Genomic DNA, 14,273 nt, shown 5'->3' on the forward strand with positions numbered 1-14,273 from the left:
AGGGTGGAGTTAAACTAAGATACAGAGGGGAAAGGAGAAGAAGAAAAAGAAGGAAATGGTGAAAGAAATCACATATAAAATGTTGGAGGAGAGAAATAAAACCAGGAGAGCGGCTCTGAGCTGGTCACAAAGATGACAAACCCACAGATAACCCACAAGTGTAGGGCAAACAGCAACTTTCCTCTCTTGGCACTGCTGGAAAGGGGCAGCAGTGGCTGGAGAAGGGCACTGGGACGGACATTGGGGCACAGAGCAGGGAGGGCACCGAGGGAAAGGGGATTCTGCCCCTCTGCCCCTCTCAGGTGAGACCCCACCTGCCCCAGCCCTGGACGTGGAGCTGCTGGAGCCAGTCCAGAGGAGGCCACGGAGCTGCTCCAAGGGCTGGAGCCCCTCTGCTCTGGAGCCAGGCTGGGAGAGCTGGGGGTGCTCACCTGGAGAAGAGAAGGCTCCAGGGAGAGCTCAGAGCCCCTTGCAGGGCCTAAAGGGGCTCCAGGAGAGCTGGAGAGGGACTGGGGACAAGGCCTGGAGGGACAGGACACAGGGAATGGCTCCCACTGCCAGAGGGCAGGGCTGGATGGGATATTGGGAAGGAATTGTTGGCTGGGAGGGTGGGCAGGCCCTGGCACAGGGTGCCCAGAGCAGCTGTGGCTGCCCCTGGATCCCTGGCAGTGCCCAAGGCCAGGCTGGACGGGGCTTGGAGCAGCCTGGGATGGTGGAAGGTGTCCCTGCCATGGCAGGGGTGGGGCTGGATGGGATGGGATGGGATGGGATGGGATGGGATGGGATGGGATGGGATGGGATGGGATGGGATGGGATGGGATGGGATGGGATGGGATGGGATGGGATTTAAAGTCCCTTCCCACCCAAGCCATTCCATGATTCCATGAGTTCACACCTGCACACCCTGGGAAGGCAGGACCCCAGGGGCCTAATAGGACAGGATTAATGGTCCCTCTCAGCAGAGTGAGGAGCTCTGTGTGTAAACAATTTTTATTCCCAGGCCCACCAATCCATCCCTGGATGTTCCTGGCAGTGTATCCAAAGTGCAGCTCAGGAATCAGCAGTTCCACCTGGCTGCCCAGCGATCCAAGCCGTCAGCTCCCCTGGCCCCGGGCTCCCAGGGACCATTACCCCTGGATTTGTTCCCTGGATATCAATCACGCTGTTCCCTCTTGGGCACTCTGCCTGAAATAACAGCAGTAAAACCCCCACCACACACTCCAGGCTCACAGCACTGAATGGACAGCATTGCTGCTCCGACTGCAGCAGGTTGTGAAATTGAAGGGCCAGATCCTTGAGATGCTGTGTTGTCTGGCCTGGATCCAGCAGATAAATCAGCTGCTGTTTCGTCTCCAGCCAGTGAATCGCCCCAATTAAAATCACTAAGATTAATCTCATTAATTGGGTAGATATAGGACCTACCTCTGCATGCTCAGCACAGCCCTTCTGAGATAAAAACCTTGACTGAACCATAATCTACACCAAAAGCATAAGCAAACTTGGCTAAAGTCATCTTCTTTCCACAAATCGCAATTATTGGCAGGAGCCCCGGAGGCAGCTGCAAATTCCTGCAGAGGAGGAGAGCCAGAGGAGCTCTGTGCCTCACAGAAGTGTAATCCTCAAAGGAGCTTGGGGCTTCAGCTGCCTCCAGAGGTTCCTCTCCTGCTGTCAGGCTGGGAGATTCCACTGGAATTACAGGGAAGTGCTGCTCTCAGAGGTCACCTGCAGTGCCACCGAACCCTGGGGGAAGAGCAAAGAGAGGGAGGGAGAAAGAGAGGGAGGAGAAATAATTCCCTGATAGTTCCATCCATGAAAGCATTCCCTGCTACTGAAGGCATAAAACATCCCCTTGTTTCTCCTTCCTCTCTCCTCCTCCCACCTGCAGAGCTGAGGAACAACATCAGGAGGACGTGGAGCTGCTGGAGCCAGTCCAGAGGAGGCCACGGAGCTGCTCCAAGGGCTGGAGCCCCTCTGCTCTGGAGCCAGGCTGGGAGAGCTGGGGGTGCTCACCTGGAGAAGAGAAGGCTCCAGGGAGAGCTCAGAGACCCTTGCAGGGCCTAAAGGGGCTCCAGGAGAGCTGGAGAGGGACTGGGGACAAGGCCTGGAGGGACAGGACACAGGGAATGGCTTTCAGAGGGCAGGGCTGGGTGGGATATTCGTGGTGATGCAGAACCCTCTTCCTACTGGGCATCTCTGGGTGAATTAAACCTTGTGTGCCTCAGTTTCCCCGGAATTCTGGCTGTCTCTGCAGAGCTCAGGTGAGTCCAGGTGGAGCCCTCCCTGTCCCCCTCAGCCCAAAGGCTGCTCCCCTGCTCCATCCCCTCCTGTTCTCTGATATCCCAGGCATTCCAAGCCCCTGGAGGAACCTGGTCTCTCTCCAGTGGGATACAGAGGGCAGCTGGGTGCAAAGTGCAGGAGGTGTCACCGAGGAGAGTTTTGGGTTATTTCATCCCCCAGCAGCTCCAGGCTCTCCAGAGCTTCACAAAACATTGTTTTGATCAGGGACAGAACAGCCCACACCACCTCTCCTCTGTCCTCCTTTACCCACTAATGAAAACCATCTCCAAGCTAAATTAAATTCTCCCTCACAGCACACCCAGCCCTGTGGGCAATTAAAGAAACTTAATGAATCTGCTCTTTTTTTTTTAGTTTTTTTTCTTTTTTTTTCTTCTTAAAGGCAATTAACGTGGAGCAGCTACAAAGGTGAACCGTGTATCTTTTAAAATTACTCCAAAAATGACTCCAAAACAGCTTTGGGAGGGGAGGCACTGCTGGGTTAGAAGTTCTTGTAGCACTTTCAGGTGCAGCTGCCCATGCACAGATGGGGAGGAAGGACAGGTGGTCTCTGGGGCACCACGGTTCAGCCTTGAAGATGAAGATGGGCAGTTGTCACCTCTGCTGAGCCTCTCAATTCTCTCCCTGGCTGCTCTCACGCAAATCCTGCCAAGAGATGTGGAGAGAAGGCTGATGGGCAGAGGTTTGGCCCAGACAGGGAGGGGGAAACATCTTTGGAGAGATCCCAGGGCCAGGGATCCAGGAGTGTCCAGAGGCTGGGGATAACTCTGAGAAAGGCCGGCAACTTCTAAGGATGGGCTGGTTAAAGAAATTGAAATGACATTTTTCTTTTCTATCTATTCATATTAGTTTCTCCTTGATGGTGGCAAGGGATGGGTTAAATTTATAAGGGAAGTCACTTTAGAATGTCCAGCACTTAAAACTGTCTAGAACTAAGGCAGTTGTTCACACAGAGCAAAACCACCTTGAAAGGGACCATTAATCCCATTTCTGTAGGAGCAGAGCTGTCCCTGGGCCTGGCCCTCCCAGGGTGTGAGCTCATGGAATCCTGGACTGGTTTGGGTTGGGAGGAACCTTAAATCCCATCTCATCCCACCCCTGCCATGGCAGGGACGCCTTCCTCTGTCCCAGGCTGCTCCAAGCCCCGTCCAAGCTGGCCTTGGGTGCTGCCAGGGTTCTGGGGGCATTGGGAAGGTGCCCCTGGCACAGCGTGGCTCTGCAGGACTCAGCTGGGATCCTTGGAGCAGGATTTGTTCCAGACTCTGCTTTTGGCTGCTTTGCCCCTCAGGTTCTGGGGCCCTCACTGGAGCTGAATTCCCACCCATCCCTGGAGCCACAGCAGGGTCCTGCTGGCAGGGGATTCCTCCACCTCCTCTGAGCTGTTCCAAGGCTGCTCCCACTGCTGGGGGCTGGAATCAGCCCAGGGGATGCTCCAGCTCAGCCAGGGAAGTGCAGGGAAGCATCGGCAGGGGCAGCTCCTGTTTTCAGCACAGGGCAGAGCCACGGAGCTGAATTTTCCTTTGCTTTTGCTCATTATCCATGTGGATAAAACAAACAATTTTGTTCCACACTCTGCCTTGACACCTGCCATGATTTGACCCTCAGAGGAGCTGGCTGGTTTATTTGGGGCTGTTTTCCTTTCTCCTGATGCCTTTTCCATGAGCTTGTCTGGACATGGGGGAGTCACAGGCCACAGCTCTGCCCACCCTCAGGAAAACCAGCATTTGCAAGAAATCACTTCCCAGCCTTGGGGTTGATTTTTGCACAGCCTGAAAACCTTTCCAGGCTCAGGCCATGCTGGAAAAGCCTCTCCTGGTGTTAAACCAGGAGTTCTTCCAGGAGCACGGAGCACTGGGAAGCTCTGTGGTGCTGCTGGTGCCAGTTCAGCATCCCAGGGTGGGAGATGATTCCCAAGAGCAGCTTCACAACCCCATAGGCAGCTGCCCAAGGACAGTGGGAAGGAGGAGGATGTGCATTAATCCATGTCAACTCCTCTTTTTCCTGTGTCCAACAAATCAATAAATTCTGGCTGGAAATAAAATCATTACTTGCCTTCTCTCGTGTTCCGGCTCAGCACGGAGCTGGAGATGCCAAAGGAAAGGGATTGTTCCAGGTGGATTTATGGAATGGCTGGAGCTGTGCCAGGGCTTGGGATGGATCTCAGGGCAAGGTTCTTCCCCCCGAGGCTGCTGGCACTGCCCAGGCTCCCCAGGGAATGGGCCCGGCCCCAAGGCTGCCAGAGCTCCAGGAGCGTTTGGACAGCGCTCTCAGGGATGCTCAGGGTGGGCTTGTTGGGGGGTCTGGGCAGGGCCAGGGGCTGCACTGGATGGTGATGGTGAGACCCCACCTGCAGAGCTGCCCCAGCCCTGGGGCCCAGCACAGGGAGGAGCTGGAGCTGCTGGAGAGAGCCCAGAGGAAGCACCAGGATTATCAGAGGGAAGGAGCAGCTCTGCTGGGATGAGAGGCTGGGAGAGCTGGGATTGTTCAGCCTGGAGAAGAAAAGACTCAGGGATGACCTCATTGTGGCCTTCCAGGACCTGATGGGAGCCTGCAAGAAACATGGAGAGAGACAATTTCCAAGGGCCTGGAGTGACAGGACAAGGGGGAATGGCTTTCTACTGCCAGAGAGTAGGATTAGATTGAAAATTAGGAACAATTTCTTCCTTGTAAGGAAGGGTGCCCAGAGCAGCTGTGGCTGCCCCTGGATCCCTGGAAGTGTCCAAGGCCAGGCTGGATAAGTCTTGGAGCAGCCTGGGATGGTGGGAGGTGTTCCTACCATGGTAGGGGGTGGAATGAGGTTATATTAAATTCCTTTCCAGCCCAAACCAATCTGGGATTCTGTGAAGAGCATCAGGTGCTCATGGTGAGGTTTAAACCCCAAAGAGGGAGCACAGGCAGGATTTTCCCTGCTCAGAAGAGCCACAGTCAGATCTCTTGGAGCATCTGAAGGGAAAAGCACAGACCTGGCTGCACTTCCAGCTGGGGACAGAGGTCCTGCTGCTGCGCCAGGCAGGCTGGAAAAGTGGTTTGTGCCTGTGAGCACGGCTGAGCAGAGAGCAGCTGCTGCCCTGAGCCTGGCAGAGGCTCCCAGGGCTCTGCCCAGCAGGAACGCTGAGCTTCTTCCAGAGCCACGCGCGGGCAGCGAGCACAGCCCGGCTGTCAGGTGTCTGCAGTAATGGAAAGAAACAAACAAAACCATTCAGGGAACAAATGAGGATAAATCCAGGCACTTCTACCTGCTCACAAACAGCCTGCCAGCTGAGGAGATGAAATCCAACCCCCTGGAGAAGCTGGTGGCCTTGGAGCATCCAGGCACCGCTGAAGCTGCGGCCAAGGAGTGGTGCTGGAGGTGCTGGAGGGCAGAGAAGGGGTGTCAGGGGGTCAGAGGGGTGGAAGAAAGGATAAACTGGGCCAGGGAAGTGCACATTGGGAAAGCAGGGGGGAAACTGCATCCCCAGGTCCATGGGAATGAAGAACATCCCAGCATCCATCCCTGTGTGCTCCCTGCTGGATCTCCAGGCTGCAGCAGGCTGGGTCATAGCCAGAGCCTGACCTTTAGAGCCCCAATTAGCTGGGAGAGGAGCTGTGCAGCTAATGAGCCCAGGAAGGGATTTGTCTCAGCCCCAGGCACCGACACTGGCTGTAAAATTCCTGGCACAGGCAGCAGCTCCGTATCGATCCCAGCAAGGCCGAGTGCTCCCCAGCATAAAAACCACAGGGAAATGGGATTTCTCCGTGGGATTTCTTTGCTGTTGCTTGGGTGCCTGTGAGAACCAGACCTCCTCGTGCCCAGTGTGGCCAAGAGCCACCTCCAGCAGGTGACATTGGTGGCACTGGAGGTTGTTGACAGCAAGAAATTGTCACCCCCTTTGAGCAGGGTGTGACCCCTGATGGCAGCAAACTGGTTAGGGGGTCACTGGGCTGGCTTGAAAAGAGAAGGAATAGATCCTGATTTCCATAGGTTTCAGTGGGAATTCTGGAGAGCAGGGAGGAGAGAACCTGAGGGATACACTGGAGCCTCTGAAACCAAAGAGAAGAGCTGTCGATTTTTCCTGATACAGTTTGCAGGAATGAGGCACTGGGAAACACTCCATATACCTGCCCAGTTTAACTGGTTTTATTGAAATAAACTGGTGCCAGAACATTCCAGAAGGGTCACAGGGAGGGAAGAAGGGTCTCAGTCTCACAGCTGGGGACAGGACTCAGCACAGTCCTGCCAGAGGGGCTGGGGAGCTGCAGAGGATTTCGAGTCCTGTCCCAAACCCAGCTTCAAAAATTCAGGAGCTTGGAATTGTTTCCTCCTCTGATTCCCCCTCCTTGCAGCCAGGCGTGCTTGGTGCTGCTCAGAGCGTGGGATGAGGAGGGGATAATTAGCCCTGAGCTTTCCTCTACCTGCAGGAGGCTGGAAGGAAATTCTGAGTCAGACCAAAACAACATTTAGAAAATGTAGCAGGCCCAGGCAGGATGATCAGTGGCTGGTAATGACAATTTATCTTGTCACATCATGATGTCTCCTGTTGTAATGTCCTCCCTGCCTGGCTTGCAGGGAAAAGGGCATCCTGTAAATCTCAGAGGCACTGGGAGATATTGTCCTTCTCACTTCACAGGCTGGAGAGGTGCCTTGAGCTGGAACCTGGCAGGCAGAGGCACAATTCCACCACAGAGCACCTTTGCTGTGCTGCAGGGAATTTGTTTCCCTCTTCATTCAGCCCCAGCTCCACTCCCGCCACACAATTCCCACTGCCAGCAATTCCCATTTTAAACAATCCAACCATTTTAAACAATCCTATAACCAGTGATCCTCTCCAGCTGATCGTCCCCATGCTGGCACACCCAGAGGAAATGAGTCTTGCACCATGGCAGCCTGCAGGAACACACAGTATTTCTTCCCTTGGCAATTCCTGAAGGGGTCCTGGGGATGTCCTGGGAACAAGGATGAACTCAGCCCTTTAACCCACCTGGGAAGCAGAGTGGATTTGTTTCTATTTTGTAGACAAGGTGAAGGACATTTCAAAAAGTTTCTGGGGGCTCAGGAAGGTCCCCAAAAAAGGAATAAACCCCAGCAGTCTCGGGTCCCCGTGTCCAGGTTTAACTGGTAAATACAGCAGGTTCAGTCAGCTCCAGGGGAGTTGTTGCCATGTTTTGCCCAGGAGATGCTGAGCCAGTCAGACAGAGCCACTGCTCTGCAGCAGCTTGAGCATCAAAGGAGAGAGGTTTACAGGAGCGTAATTCCCAGTTGCCTGTCAGCTCAGAGCACGCACATGTGCAGCTCTCACAGCCCCAGTAACTGATAAGAGCTCGTTTATTAATCCCTGGTAACCCAATCTGCCCTCCCAGCCCCAAGTGCCGAGCAGAGATGATACTCTCAGGAGCTGGAGACGAATTTAAATTTCCAGAGCCTCGGTCCCTGACTCAGTCCATAGTGCCAGTGCTCCTCAGAATAACCTGGGAGTGGATTTTCTGTCAATCCCTGATCCCAGCTCCCCTTCCAGCAGTGCTGGCTGCCACATCTGCTGTGCTGGAGTCACCGACAGGAACCGTGCAGGGGGACACATCTGACCAGCTCCCACTCCCTCCACCAGCACTGGGACGGATCCTCTGGGTACTGGTGCTTCCATGCAGCCCCATCTGGAGGAGAGCAGGGACTCCAGGGCCTTCTGTGCTCGTCTCTGTTGCTCACTGGTGCTCAGACACTGCAGGAAAAGCTCCCTTGGAAGTGGCAGTTCCAACAGAGAGCTGAGAGCCGAGCCAGACTGGAGGGATGGGGAAAACAAAGTCACTGACTGGAGCAGGAGGTGGCCCAGGTGACACAGCCAGGAAGGGCTGGGAGGCACAGCGGGTTACTGAGCTGCCTGGTTAATGACCCACATGCAAATCCCCGCTGGTGCAGGGGCCTCAGCGACTCCCAGCCCCCCTGGACTGGGCCCAGCCCTCCCAGTCCCACCTCTCAGGGATCTCCTGGAGAATCAGCCCCTGGAAGGGGAGCTGGCAGCAGCCCAGCACTGCTGACCCCGGACACTGCTTCAGCAGCCCCCAAACACTGCTGACCATGAACTCTTTCATTCTGGCACTGCAGGTTCTGCTGCTCAATAAAAGAAAAAAAAAAAAAAAAAAAAAAAAAGCCGTTTATGAGGGAACAGTCAATAAAGTGAGACTTGTTTATCACAGCTGGTTAGGAGTGGTTGGAAACTGCACAGTCTGGAAAAGTGAGGGGTCACTGTGTCAGGACAGCTGCAGTGTCCTGGAGCTGAGGTCCCTTCTGCAAGGCTGGGACGGGGACCCTGACACGTTCATAACACCCCAGGTTACGGCCACGAAGCTGGAAAGGGGATGTGGTCACTGCTCCCTCCTGGCCTGCTGCAGCTCCCGAGGCTGTGTCCCCTGCTCTGCATTCCAGCAGTGCCAGCCCATCAGGAACCTGCTCTCAGCTCAGGAGCTGCTGAGCCTGGGGGTACAACAGGAGAGGGTGCTGGGGTCATCAAAACCCCCTGGTGACACCTGAGTGCTGGCACAAGAAAAGGAGAGGACAACAGCTCAGATGAAATGTTTGCACTTTTATTCAGGCTCTGAACAGTCACAAACCCACAGCCCCTCGGCTCCCCAGCACTGCTGTGTCCCTCCCAGCTGTGCCCTGCCACCGGCAATGTCACCTCAAGGCGGTCCCCTCGGGGAAGGTGACACCCTGATGCTGCCGGCTGAGCCTGGCTGCTCTGCATTGATGCTCTGAGCCATTGACAGAAGCGTCTCTTCCCCAGGTCTTTAGGGAATCTCAGTTCCTCGGAGCTGCTTTGCAGGATCAGTGGAGAGTGAAATGGCCAGGCTTGAGCTGCCGCGGGTGGACAAGGTGCCTCCTGAGGATCCTTTGGAACAAGTTCTTCCTGGCTGTCGCCGCGGGGAGCTCCAGGCCGGAGCTGCTCCTCGGACAGCCCATGCCCAGGGGCCTCCTGTCCCTTTTCTCTGCCTCTTGGCTTTCCAGAGCTTCTGTTATTCGGATGTCTCTGGCACATCTGGGCAGGGGAAGCCCTGCTGGGGCCGGGCAGCTTCCATCGTCCCTGTGACCGCTGGCACGGGGGTTCGGCTGCTCGCGGTCCCTCTGGCTTCCTCCCATCCCGGAGTCTCCCTCAGCAGCAGGAATCCCGGGATGTCTGCAGCATCCCGGCTCCTCCTGCCAGCTGGGTCGTGTCCCGGCAGCGGGAGCCCGAGGCTGGCCTGAGCCCGAGTGGAAAAACGCCTCCTCGCTGGTGACCTGCGGGCTCCGCCCCAGGGTGACAAAGCCGTACGGGGTGGTGACCTTGGGGAGGTGCGGCAGGGACAGAGCTGCCCAAGCAGTGGGATCTGGGTTGGAGTAGGATGAGTTAAAGGTGGATGAGTTAGAGCCGTGTTCATCCTGCACCGCTGGCTCCCAGCTGCTCCTCCAAGCCGTCCCCTCCAGCTGTCCCGCCGCCTTGCCCGAGCATCTCCGCTTCTTGTGGGTGTCCAGGGACGGGATAATGAACTGCGGGATGCGGTCGGGGGTCACCACGTGGAAGAAGATGTCGCCGGAGCTGCTTCCCTGGAGCGCGGGGGGACAGAGGGACATGGTGACCCCGAGGGCTCGCTGGGCAGCGCTGCCCATTTATGCTCCGCGGCCACCCCCGGCTGGTGACGCGCGGTGACGGCACCGCCGGGACACGGGGCTGGAGGGGACAGGTGAGGACACGGCCAGCAGCTCTGTCAGCCGCGACAGGAGCGGGATGAATCACCAGCCGTGGGCACCAGGTGGAAGGGGCAGCCGGGAGCGGCAGACAAACACTTCAGCTCTGTCTAGCAAAGCTCCCGTCGGGACGCGATTCCCCAGAGCGAGCGGCAGCTCCAAGCACCGCGCCCCGAACCCCTCCTCCCACCCCGGCCGGGGCTCTGTGCTGGCTCCTTTCCCGCAGCATCCCTGTGCTCCCATCCCGCTGGGCTGGGAATGAGGGGGAACAGCCCCAGGCAGTGCCCAGGCCAGGGGAAAGAGGCTTTGTGCCTCCTGCAGGTGAGGGGTGAGGAGGATGAAGCTCTCAGCTTTGCCTTTCCCCCAGCGGGGCACGGCTGGCAGTGCTTTCCTACCACTCTCCCCACAGCAAAGGAAGCCCCTCTGCTATCAGGGGATAACTTTGGCTTTAGGGTGGATCTTGCTGGGAAAATGATGCAGACAGGAAAAGCAGCTCCATCTCTGTGCGGGCACGGAGCAGGGGGGATGCAGAGGGGCCTCCCCTCCCCTGGGATCACATTTCTCCCATCCCTGGGGCGCTCAGCAGGGCAGTTCTGGCTTCTCATCACCTTCAGCTCTTTGCACCTGCACAGAGCAAGAGGAGAGATCTCAAGTCAAAGCTCCAGGAGGAAACCTCAAACTGAGAGAAAATGACCCCCTAAGTGAGAGCCCTTAATTGAGGCCCAGTGCTGATAGCAGGGGAGCCCCAGCTGAGGGCCTGGACTGCCCCACCAACCAGCAGAGCCAGCAGCTCGTCAGGGTAAAGAGGAGCAGATGGGGCAGGACCTATAAGTACCCTGAGGGCAACACAGGGGTCTAAGCCAGGGCAGTCTGGTGTCTATGGATTAGCCCCCAAAGCCCAGCCTAAAGCAGGTCTGGGCACTGCCCAAGAGGTGGTTTCTGCTGGCAGTGCTCTCAGAGCTGGGCTGGAGGCTCTGACCTTTCTCTCTCTCCAGATGAGGCCACCCACCAGCAGTGACTCCTTCTCCAGCAGGTTCCTGGGCCAGATCCTTCAGCTCAGCTTAGTCAAGTACCCAGTGAGTGAGGCTGGGGAGGGGGTGGCTAAAACTTCAGCACTGGCAGTTTCTGGGGTTTTTCTGCCAGATTGTTCATTTTCTTTCAGTCTTTTCACATTATTAGATATTAAGAAGAAATTCCTCCCTGTGAGGGTGGGCAGGCCCTGGATCCCTGGAAGCATCCAAGGCCAGGCTGGATGGGCTTGGAGCAGCCTGGGACAGTGGGAGGTGTCCCTGGCCATGGCAGGGGGTGGAGTAAGTGGTCCTTAAGGTCCCTTTCAACCCAAACAATTCTATTATTTTTTTCCTCTGCATGTACTTGTCCTCTGCTTTCCTCTCTTTCCCAACTTTTTCTCCCTGGCCTTGCCTTGTGCCCCTTCAGCTGCTGGTGGCTGCAGCATTCCAATTTCTCTCCCTCTCTGAGCCAGAAGAAATGTGAGGGTTTTGGGAACAAAGTACAGCCCAACAGGTCCTGTCTGAAGTTGGTCCCAATCTCAGCTCCACACTGGGATAGAGCAGAGTTTAAGGCTTTCCCTGAGGACTTTGAACACCTGGAAGTTCTCCCATGTGCTGATGGACCTCTTTTTGCAGCTGAAGCTCCTTCAGAAAGCATCTGTCTGGATTGGATTTGTGTTCCCTGTTGGGACCCTCAGGAGCAAACTCTGCCCCCAGTCCCCCAGCAGGCCTGGGCTCCTCGCCAGGAAGCGCCGGGGGAAGCTCGTGTGCCTTCTGCTCTCTGTGACTCCCACCAGGATCCAGAACTTCCTGGGCTACCTCCCAGTGGACTGGGGCCAGACCAACATGTCCAAGGGTAAGAGCTGGGGCCTCCTGGAACACCTGGAGGCTTTGCAGCTGGAAAGAACACAGTCTGGAATTCCTGCAGGGAGTTGGGAAAACCACTGTGTTTGTTATGGGTGTGGTGATTGTACCTCCTGTGAATCCCTGCAGAGATTGGGGAGGCTCTGATCAACCCAGCCAGCAAAGCCAGCAAGAGGAAACGGGATGATGTGGCTCTGGAGGAGCAGGAGTCCTGGTTTATGGTGCTGGAGAGGGATTTGCCAGAGGATGACTCTGAAGACCCCACGTATGAGGTGAGATATTGTGGCTGCTGAGCAAGTCCAAGATGGTTTGGCCTCTGTGTGGGCCTGGGATGCTCTAGGAGTGTCCCTGTGAAGGAACCTGCAGAGGTTTCCTTCCCTATCCCCTCTTTGAGGGCACAGGGTGTCTGAGGAGCACCTGACCATCACCAGCACAGTCTGAGCTGGGGGTGCCCCACTCATCCCCGAGCTTTCCCTTTGGCCGATGTCCCTGCAAGGCAGTGTCTGTCACCCTTGCCTGTGGCTCCCAGTGCTGTTGGGACAGGACTGGGGTGTCCCTCCCCACACTGTCCCTTCCTCAGAGCCTCCCTTTGCCTCTTCTCCCCCAGCCCTCTGAGGAGGAGTCGGACAGTAATGAGTACCAGTCTGAAAATGACACTGACCTGGAGCTGGAGGAGCAGGGTGGGGTCACTGTGCTGGAGCCCTCAGCTGTCCAGGTGGGTGTTCCTGCTCCATTCTTGGGAACAGCAACAATCCTGGGCTGGAAGGATCCACCCCAGCCCCTGGCTGCAGGGGGAGGGAGTCTGGGGTTGCTCTGATCTGAATTCCGTGAATCCCTTATGGATTTTGTGCTGCTCTGACTGTGTCCCTGTGCCATACAACCCCCAGGGCTCCGTGCTGCCACCAGGAGCTGAGGATCCAGCTGTGGCCAGCAGTGGGGAAGATGCTCCAGATGTGGCCAGTGGTGATGCCCAGAAGCCACGAGCCGATGCGAGCAGCGGGGATGGCAGCGAGCAGGAGGCTGACACAGCCTGTGACACCAGCGTGTCCCACGATGGGGTAAGGACCCTTGGGACAATCTGAGTGTGGAGCAGGGCAGGAGTCACGAGTCCCCTGGATGTCCCCAGGCTCTTTGTCACAGAGCTCTGCTGCCGAGGGGTTCCAGTCCCTGTGCAGGGACACAGCCTCAGTCCCAGGTGTTGGTGGGGTGGTGCTGTGTGTGCCCAGGCACCAGCGTGTGACAGCAGTGCCAGGTGCCAGCTTCTGGCACCTCTGACCTGGGGCTGCTGCCAGCAGGTTGCCACAAGCCTTTCATGATTCCCTGGCCCTGATATTTTACAGTAGAAAATAGGGAGGATTCTGTGGAATGTGGGAATTCTTCACCACAAGCAACAGCCCCCTGATTGCTCTGGTCCCAAAGCACTGCTGGGTACCCTCCCAATTCCCAGGAAGCTGCTGCCTTGAGAAGTGGAGGGTGAGGAGAGAGATGGGAGGGGTTGCTTTGTCCCCAGTGTCAGTGAGGGCAGGCAGTGCTATGGGGAAAATCTGTTTTCCAGGAAAACCAGGAAGCTTGACTTGTGCAGCTGGACCTTCTGGGGCTGCAAAGTGCCTGATTCCCTGGGACAGCTGTGTCCCTGAGGAAGATGTCCAGTTAAATGCTGTGTTCATGTTGTTTGTTTCCTTTTTCTGAAGTTTATAATAAAATCACCCTATTTTTTCACATGAACTGGGCTCTGTTGGCTGTGAGTACCTGGAGCTGGCATTGCAGGGTGTGGGGCTGCCAGGGTGGCCTTTCCCTCTGATCCCTCCTGGGGAGAGCTTCCTCAGGGTGCCTGGGAGGGAGATGGCTCTGGGAATGCTGGAAGGGGAGAAGTGAAGGTGCAGAGTGAGGCTGGGCAGCACTGGGGCTTTCCATGGGCAGCCCATGAGCTTGGACACCCAGGCTGCTCCCTGGATAGCCCTGGGCTGCCTGGTGCCTCCCCTTCCCTTCTGGCTTCCCCAAAACCACTGGAATAACCCCTTGGAATAAACTAAGGAATTGAACACAGAGGCCATGTTTTTCAATGAACACTTTAAGGTTTTCAATTTGTATTTTGTCTGCTTTACTTGGGAGTTGTGAACAGAACCTTCTCCCTCTACATGCATGCTGGGAAGGATCCTCTGAGGAAGTGGGGATTTTGGGGTCTGGGAAAGCAGAGTGGGATCAGGAAGTGCCTGAATGTGACCCCAAGCTCTGGAGAGAGGCCTGAGGTTGCCCAGTGCTGGAGCTATTGCCTGGCTCAAGTCCCAAAATCTGAGGCTGCAAAGAGCAGCAACTCCTCCAAATGTGGGTGAGGGAACAGGAACAGCCTGGGGGGGTTGGATCCCTTGCTCAGGGTATGCCTGGAGGCTGTGTCTGGCACCACTGCCTGG

General features: G+C 56.3%; 1 protein-coding gene across 2 annotated transcripts; it reads left to right on the forward strand.

Annotated features, from left to right (window-relative positions):
• Window positions 1-10,835: 10,835 nt before the first annotated feature.
• Window positions 10,836-13,587, forward strand: LOC148182513 (uncharacterized). 2 transcript variants are annotated; one of them, XM_088067763.1, is made up of 7 exons: window positions 10,836-10,900; window positions 10,984-11,064; window positions 11,635-11,854; window positions 11,992-12,134; window positions 12,470-12,577; window positions 12,750-12,920; window positions 13,418-13,587. In XM_088067763.1, the coding sequence occupies exons 2-7, from the start codon at window positions 10,984-10,986 to the stop codon at window positions 13,433-13,435; spliced, it is 741 nt and encodes a 246-aa protein (XP_087923889.1). In that variant the 5' UTR covers window positions 10,836-10,900; the 3' UTR covers window positions 13,436-13,587. The 2 variants fall into 2 exon arrangements, with proteins under 2 accessions (XP_087923889.1, XP_087923888.1); XM_088067762.1 differs by having other exon boundaries at window positions 10,860-11,064.
• Window positions 13,588-14,273: the final 686 nt, after the last annotated feature.

This window comes from Pseudopodoces humilis, chromosome 28 (assembly GCF_049639895.1).
Source record: "Pseudopodoces humilis isolate 2021_Gansu_Grassland_sample_001 chromosome 28, ASM4963989v1, whole genome shotgun sequence".
NCBI classification, from domain to species: domain Eukaryota; kingdom Metazoa; phylum Chordata; class Aves; order Passeriformes; family Paridae; genus Pseudopodoces; species Pseudopodoces humilis.